The sequence below is a fragment of the Vicia villosa genome, unplaced genomic scaffold (assembly GCF_029867415.1).
Source record: "Vicia villosa cultivar HV-30 ecotype Madison, WI unplaced genomic scaffold, Vvil1.0 ctg.001911F_1_1, whole genome shotgun sequence".
NCBI classification, from domain to species: domain Eukaryota; kingdom Viridiplantae; phylum Streptophyta; class Magnoliopsida; order Fabales; family Fabaceae; genus Vicia; species Vicia villosa.
Window position 1 is genome coordinate 300524 of NW_026705773.1, and position 8770 is coordinate 309293.

Consider the following 8770-nt stretch of genomic DNA (forward strand, 5'->3'; position numbering starts at 1 on the left):
TATTTGGAATATAATTAACATTTCATCACAGGTACAAAAGATAACCGTTGTGGTATGTATACCTGAATTTATTATAAAGTATGTGAATTTCTTGTTTTTTCCTACACCTCACTAAACATATACAACCATTAAAATTTATGTAGAAGATGATAATTTGAAATTCGAAATTACTCTTGAAAAACAACTTAAGCAAACCACTATTTTTTGAATTGTATGCATATCATAATTCATCTCTCGCTATTTAACACTTAGAAGTTGGTTCAATGCCGCGTGTTTTTCAAATCAATGGTTCATTCTCTCCTACTTTATTTTGCAAAGCATCAATATGTTGACTAATTCGGAATAATCATCATCATTATCATCATCGTTATTTTAATCAATGATGATGATCATTATGATAACAAGGATGAAGATGATTCAGAATTTCTCCATAAATTTGATATTTTGCAATATAAACTAAAAGAGAACGAACCGTTGCTTTGAAAAATTTGGGACATTGAACCAAGTTCTACGTGTTAAAGAGCGATAGATAGATTACGAGATGCATGCAATCTGAAAAACATTGATTGATCTAAATCAATTTAAATGAATGCATGTTCAGTGAAACAAACAATCTACATATGATATAATAAACTCAACTGGATCTTTTGAGAAACATTTATCAACAACAACAATATAATATACATAAACATTTATCAACAAAACAACAACAACATTACCTTTTATTGAAAAGATTCGTGGAATGGTCTGAAGTTGATCTACTTTTTGGTATTAACCGCGCGAATAAGTATTTTTATTTTAATATATTTATAAGAGTATAATGACAAACTGTTTTTGTAACGAAAAGAAGAAAAAAAATTTGGTGCTGAAAATCGAAGCAAGTAACCTTTAATATATCACAACGGTTGTATTTAAGGACAATGATAAAATATATTTTAATAAAATATTAAAAAATACAGGTTCACAAAAAAAATTATTACTACGACTATTAAAAGTATAGTATTACTAAAAATATATTTTGTAATTGTACATAAAAAAAGACAATACCTAATACAATTTCGAGATAACAATGTTAATCAACGAGGTTAAATTTAAAAAACTTAGGGCCCATTTCTTTCAATTTAAAAAAAAAATTATAATCTTACATATTTTTGTTTAAGAAAAATTTATAAATTCTTTTAAAAAATTGGTTTAATTGATTTTTCCTAAAATATTATATTTCAGGTATTTCATCCTTTTATTATAATTTTTTTAAAATTCAAAATTCAAAAAGTCACTCAAATTTAAAATTATTTTGAATAATTTTTTTATGAAAATCATTTTTAAAATATTTTTTTTTTTAAAATTTTGTGATTTTGACTATGCTTTATTATTCAATAATATATATTTATAATATTTGATGTCAAAATTTGTCTTTTAATTTTTGAAAAATGAGTTCAAAAAACTTTAATATTTAAAAATATTTTTTTAAAATATAAAAAATGATAATTGATTAATTAAGTAATTAATTTAAAATTTGTTTAAATAAGTCGGTCACTAAATTTATTTAATAAGACAATTTCTCATCCCACCCCATGACTCTCTTACGCACCACCGAATTGACCAAATTGCCCCCGTTCTTCCGTAGATGCATCTCCGGAAACACCCTTTTTTTGTTTAATGTTGCTTTGTTCCGTAGATGCGCATACGAAAGACTTCCGTAGATGCATCTACGGAAATAACTCAGACTCAGTAAACTAGAACAACAACATTTGTAACATTTGTAACGATAAAACATCCATTCATTGATTAAAATCAGCATTGATTAAAAGATACATCAAAATTTCCAACAGAAAATTAAGAAAACTAAGAGATCTAAGAAATTACAACAATTAAAACAATGTTATCTAATCCATGCATCATTAGAATGGAATCAACGTCGCCTTCCACTTCATCCCACCAACGTTCCTTTTCTCTGGTCTTAGACGAGGTCCTTGTTCTAAGCCTCTGAATCCTTCTGATGACTTCGTCGGATTTGTACTCCCCCTCTAAAAAAGACATCAGAGTCCTCTTAAGTTGGTCGAAGGAATGGATGTTCCAAAATTTAACCGGCAATGGAGATTTGACGGAAGAGAAAATAACATGCTCATCGCTTCTGAGATAAACCGGTTCAGGATCGGGACGCTTGGATGATGTTCGCTGCCCTGAGCATGGCCTTATGTGAGCCATTTTTGTGTTTGCGTTTGTGTTTAGGATTTGTGTCTGTGTTTGTGTTTGTGTGTAATAATTGAACCTTAGAAACCCCAAATTTATAGAAGCCTTTGGTGATTATGGACCACACATTTTCTGTCACAGAACATTCTGTAGATATATCTACGGAAAGGTCATAGATTTCTCATTTCTATAGATGGATCTACGGTAAACATCCATAATTTTCAGTATATGACCCTTCCGTAGATACATTTACGGAATATTCTCTGTTAGTTTTTTTAACAGAACTCAATGCAGTAGCATCATAAACACAAAAACATAAACACTTTGAAACACATAGAAACAAACACAAAAACATAAACACAAAAGGACTATATTGCAATGTTATAGAGTACATATACTACTCTTTAAAACTAGATAAATACATCAAAAGAACTATCGCTGACTAAATCTATTGGAGGTTCTAATCTTGACTTTTCGGCATTTGATTCCTTTTCGATGTTGTTCAACCTTTCAAAGTCGAGCATCCTATCCACAAAACGATCCAGCCACGTATCGGCAGCTTCAGTATGATGAAGTGCCCATTCCGTTGATGAAGGTGGTATGGGGCATCCCGGTTTCAAGTAAACTTGCCCAAAATATTTTGATTTTGCGAGCCATCCAACACACATAATACGATCATTTGGATTTGTTGGAGGTGTGGTGCGGAACGGAAAAAAGGTTTCCAAAAAACCATATCGCGTCAAGTCAATGCATACCATGTCATATGCACATGCAATAAGATGTCCCATTTCCGGGAATCTCATCCAATATTATCGGGGTGCACCATACCTATTTGCAAACAATTGCCAAAATAACACAGAATTACATAACTGCTGAAAAAACAACTCAGGGATTGTTTCGTAGATGCACCTACGAAAGTGTTCTTCCTAAACACATTCAGTAGATGCATTTACGGAAGCAGCGTAACTTTTTTTGCAGAAAATTAGTTGCATAATGTGAACAATGTAGTGGTTGAAGATGAATATTTACCTGAAATTGAGTTTTCTCTTGCTCCGTTTGATATGTTGCACCAAAAAGTTGGAACTTTGGAGTAGAAAATGATACTGATGAAGTATGATTTTTTAGGGTGGTGAGAGTGAGTGTTGGAGAAGAAATGTGACAATGGGGGAGTCATCATGCTGGTTCAAACTATATCAGATGCTTCCGTAAGTACATCTACAGAATAATATGGCGCTAAGTTATTCCGTAGATGAATCTACGGAACTGTCTCTGAACTGAATTTATTTATATTTTTCCCTATATATAGTATTTTATTATACTTCCGTAGATGTATTTACGAAATCAATTAACTTTTTTTGGATAAATGAGGTGCTTCTGGAGATACATCTACGGAAGCTAGAGATAAAAATAGAATTTCACACGGTGTGTAAGAGATCTATGGGTGCATTGAGAAATCATCTTTAATAAATAGATTTAGTAAGTCTTAGTGATGTTTAATTTGTCTAAAAACAATCCAGGATTTTGTGTACGTACGATGATGTGAACATTGAGTCATGATAATTAGACATATGCATGTTTTTCTTCAAATCTGTATATATGCATGCTTAGATTGTGGTTAAAGCTAGGAATATACTTATCGTCAAAACCATACTTTTTAATTGACTTTTTATAGGATTGGGTCAAGGTCAAGTGGGGATGATTGGTTATAAAACCCAATTACGGTAAATAATTACACATGAATGGTTTTACACATAATTAGCAACTTTCTTATCGCTGAATGATCAACTAGCTACTTCTAGTCCCCAAGACTTATATCATGCCAAAACTATATTTAAAGTTATAAGATATTTAGAGTCCATTTGACGTATATGATAACTCTATTTAAAGTTAAGATATTTAGAGTCCATTTGATCTAGTATATGATAGGATAAATGTAAAATAAATTAATTAAATTAGATAAGAATATCATAGGATAGTGATAGGAAAAACAATATTTTATTATATATTTAGTGGATATAGGATAAAAAATCATAATATCATTATTTTATTATGTCAAAGATACATTTAAGTCTGGTTGTAGAACGGGAGAGTGACACTGTTTATGAGAATTGACTCTTAATTTTGATGAAATTTCACAAATAGCTGATTCTCGATTTAAAGTTAGATCTCTACCAAAATCGAGAGAAAGACAATCAATCAACGTCTCGTTATAAGGAGATTGATTCGATACTCCGATTTTATTCCATGGTATTTGATCCTCATCGATGAGATCCACCGCACCTTTAGATTTGGCAGCGATCCTTCGTCGAAACACTTCTCCCAAACAGAAAGCGATTCCAAATTGCAAAACGAGGATCGACTCGCCCTAGTATGTTCGAGAAACGTGGAGACAGGGAGAAGCTCGAGTGCGAAGGTATCGGTAGTTTGTGTGATCTCTCTCGCTGGGGAAATGCCTACGAGATAACTCGTAGAAGGTAACTTCCAATCTAGCGCAGTCGAGTAATCGAAACTCTAGCAATCAGATTTGATTACCTACGATGGCAGAGATCCACGGACCTCTAATAATTCAATAACTAGCTCTCGCAATATATCGAATATCGCACCATCAATTGGAAAGAGAGAACGACAATATATATAAAGGGATTCAAATTCACTGACTTTGTATTCTCTATATTTTCTTGTCTTTAGGCATTTCTTCTGGAGAGAGAAGTGAAAAGAGAGAGAGGAAAAAGACAGCGAAAGCTGAGGTGAGAGAGTGAATTATTAGAGAGATATCAAAGTTAGTGGATACTCTCCCATATATAAAGATGGATTAGTCATGCTCACTGTAGTTTCTCTAAGATCGGCAAGCAATTTGGTAAAACCAACCTGGCTGAAAACATGTTGAATATAAAGCAATATCATTCAGGTTTCAACATGTTGAACAAGATGTCACAACATTGCATGTATGACATCGTGTTTACTGAGGCGTGTGAGCTGGAGCTGATATGTCAAGTCTATCATTTGTTTTATTAGCTACAAAATATTATGGAATATCTGGTTAGCTGATGTGCATCCAAGATTGATTCAATTAGAGATATTTGTTGGTTTTCACAATCTCCATAATTGGAGACAATTTAGGAAAGATTGGATGGAAAACCTATTTTCTTGGAGATCAAGCAACAGACTTTGTGCAACCTCCTTGCTGCGGTTTTAGGCTCAATTCAGCCAATACTAATGCTATAAATAGACTGGCCTATACCTAGTTTTAAGTGGAACTGATATTTGTATTTTTAGGGTTATAGGAATCCTTATTTGTTAGTTGTGTTGTAAGTTCCATATGTGTGCATTCAGAAACCTTTAGGTGTTGAATGATGGTTTAAGTTTCATTCTCATAAGCTTTTAAGCATTGAGAATTGTGTGTCTTGGAAGAGTGTCTTCTACGGTTTATTGTTTGCGTTGTTTGTCACAGGGTGTTGTGATTGAAGGGATTTAAGGAGGGCCTCATACCTAGGCGAGTCTTAGGTAGAAGTCAGAGGAAGAGTAGTGATTAAGTGAGGAGTTGTGAACGGTGGAGTTTAGCTTCAAATTGATACTATTGGATATTGATTTCATCCTAGGCTTGGTAGCCCCCAGAGTAGGAAGGTTGTTTCGAATTGGATTAACAATTCCTTGTGTTATTTATCTTTTTGCACTATTTTCATTAATGCTGATGTCTTATTCCATGATCGTTATCAACAGATATTTGTGTCGTGACATCTCATTCGATATCACATATCTGATACCAGAATTTCACTCACCACTAAGAAAAATAACATAATGAGAGAATTAACATCGAAAGTTGCTTGCAGGTTCCTAGTATGTCAGTGCGGGCACACCGTCCAAGACATCTTTGTTAGACCCAGAGCAACAAGATAAACTTCTAACTTCGATAATTTGTGCGGAGATAATACATTTAGGAAGAATCCAGTCTCAACTAATAATGACTATAAATAAATATATAAACGCTCGAGAAACTAATCCATGATCTAGTAGGGATTTCAAATTAAATCAGATTGAAGCCAGTCCGACCAGACCCAAGAAGGTAGCCTTCAATCATCTTTCCAAACACACTAGTAAATGAACATTGAAGTTAAAGGAGTGAAAAATACTTAGAAAGGGGGGATTGAATAAGTGTAACTCAAAAACTTGGAAGATAAAAACAAAGAACACGATTATTTTTATCCTGGTTCGTTGTTAACCAAACTACTCCAGTCCACCCCTGACAAGGCGATTTACCTCAACTGAGGATTTAATCCACTAATCCAACTGATTACAATGGTTTTCCACTTAGATACCCTCTAAGTCTTCTAGAGTCTACATATCACAACTTGATCACTCTAGAAATCCTTTTACAATCAATGTAAAATAAAGTTTACAAGAGTTTGAATGCTTCTAATAAAGCTGTAATCACAACTGTGATATTTCTCTTAAGTTCTATTCTTAACACTCACTAAATATTACAAAGAGTTTGTGAGGTTGAAGATGAAGTTCTTTAGCTTTTGAATTTGACAGCGTTTCTGTAAGTTTGTGCAAGTGTTCTATTCAGCTTCCGATCAAAACTTCTATATATAGGCGCTAGAGAGGAAATGACCGTTGGGATGCATTTAATGTTTCACACTTTTGTCAACTACCTCGAGCCTTGCTTTTGCTGCTTTTACTGACTTTGCCTTTTGTAGCTTCTAACGTTCCTTTTGTCAGTCAGAGATTTGACGTTACAGCCTTTCATCTTGTACTTTCTTCTGGACTCAGATTTGTAGATAACAACGTTTGAATATCAGAGCCATCAGCTTTGGTGCAGAGCATCTTCTGTCTTCTGACTTGGAAGAGCTTTGAGCGTGATACCATCAGAACTTCAGATCTTGTACTTCTGTCTTCCATTCTTCGGATGCTTTCCAGTTCATGTTCTGATTCTGCATGACCATCTTCTGATGTCTTTCCAGAGCATGTTCTGATGAAGCTATCCAGAACTTTCTGAGTCAGTGCTTCTGAAATGGAAAATGGAAAATGTAAAGGATTAGAGTACCACATTATCTTATACAAAATTCATACATAATGTTTTCATCAAAACTAAGAATATTGATCAGAACATTTCTTGTTCTAACAGAAGGCCAGCTGAAGATTAACTCAAACCCAAAAATAAGGATATGAAAGGAAAAAAAACCATGGACAGTCTTCCAAAGCCAGCTAAAGGCAAACCCCTAGATATAGTATTACCTACACAGGCATGGATAAATAAGATAGCCACGAAGGTGCCGACCAATGTACATCGCCCTAAGACAAAGATACATAGAGAGAAGGAACCTATCTATGACAACAAACACTTATCCCTGTAAAGCGAAGCTGACCGATAGATGCCTCCACAAGGGCATCCCATGACTTGGCTGAGAAAAAAGAGGAAGAAGTGGAATGTACTTCTATTCTGACTTTCTCAACGAGTTAAGTATTCCATAAACTTTATGCAATTTCAATAATTAATGTTCTAACTATGAGACATTGTGACCACAAAGGATATTGTAATCCTATGCAGGATGGATAAGTCGTTCTTCTGAAGCGAAATCCACACTTGATGAACACGCTTCAAGCGTAGCTAGAGCACCCCCTCTTAGGAATTATCCACCCCAAGAGCATAGGTGGTGGAGCCCAGAAACCTCCACCATAAACGAGGTTAACCCTGGGGGCAGGGACATGAACCTTACCTTTGGTTGAGGACACTTACTAGCAATGCCGAGGTACAAAACTAACTCTTCCCAATCGGAGCTAGTAATGACGAAACTCCAGCTGGGACTACAAAGTTCGATGGACACACAAGACTCTAGAAACACACACAAGGTAAACAAACTCAAAGCTTCAGGAACAAGGAGCAAGTACTGACAGATTAAGAACTTGCTAATCAATCTAAGGCATGGAGACTAGCGTCCAATAAGGTAAGCCAGAGAACCACAAAGAAGAAATAAAATATATCAAGCACAACAATATAAACAAAGGCACCGAAAGGAAAAGTGTATAAATATTGTCATCTTGGAAAAGGCTTGAAAAACTCCACTAACATTATAAGGGAAAATAGAAAGATGAATAAAATTAGGCCTCTTTACTCTGAGACGCCGCACCCTGATTCTATACCAAATACATATCCTGATTACCTTGAAAGGGTCTAGTTCCATGCTAGGGATAGAGATGTTTGGGCATAAAGTGAGAGTTATACATCTTAGGGGGAGAAAGTGTTCCAAAAATTACAAAGTATCAAAAGTAATATTTGTCATCATCAAAAAGGGGGAGAATGTGAAGACAAGTTTCCAATATAATTTGATGAAGACAAACTCAACTCTACCTTATCAAAGAAGGAGGAAAAGATCTATAAAGATTTGACTTGATTCACACGATTTTATTCATCATCTTAGGTATATGAATTCTATATGATATACATTTCTTAGTGCTCAAAATATTTTTTATCATGCATTGGAAAATTTAAATTTCATTTTTGAAGCATGTTAAATCACTTTCAAATATAATATTTTTAATGTTTGAATCATGTTAAATCACTTTCAAATATAATATT

General features: G+C 34.0%; 1 protein-coding gene across 1 annotated transcript; it reads right to left on the reverse strand.

The window, feature by feature from the left end:
* Positions 1-2603: 2603 nt before the first annotated feature.
* Positions 2604-2981, reverse strand: LOC131637084 (uncharacterized). The gene has a single exon (XM_058907646.1). It carries the CDS (start codon positions 2979-2981, stop codon positions 2604-2606), a length of 378 nt encoding a protein of 125 aa, XP_058763629.1.
* Between the last annotated feature and the right edge of the window lie 5789 nt (positions 2982-8770).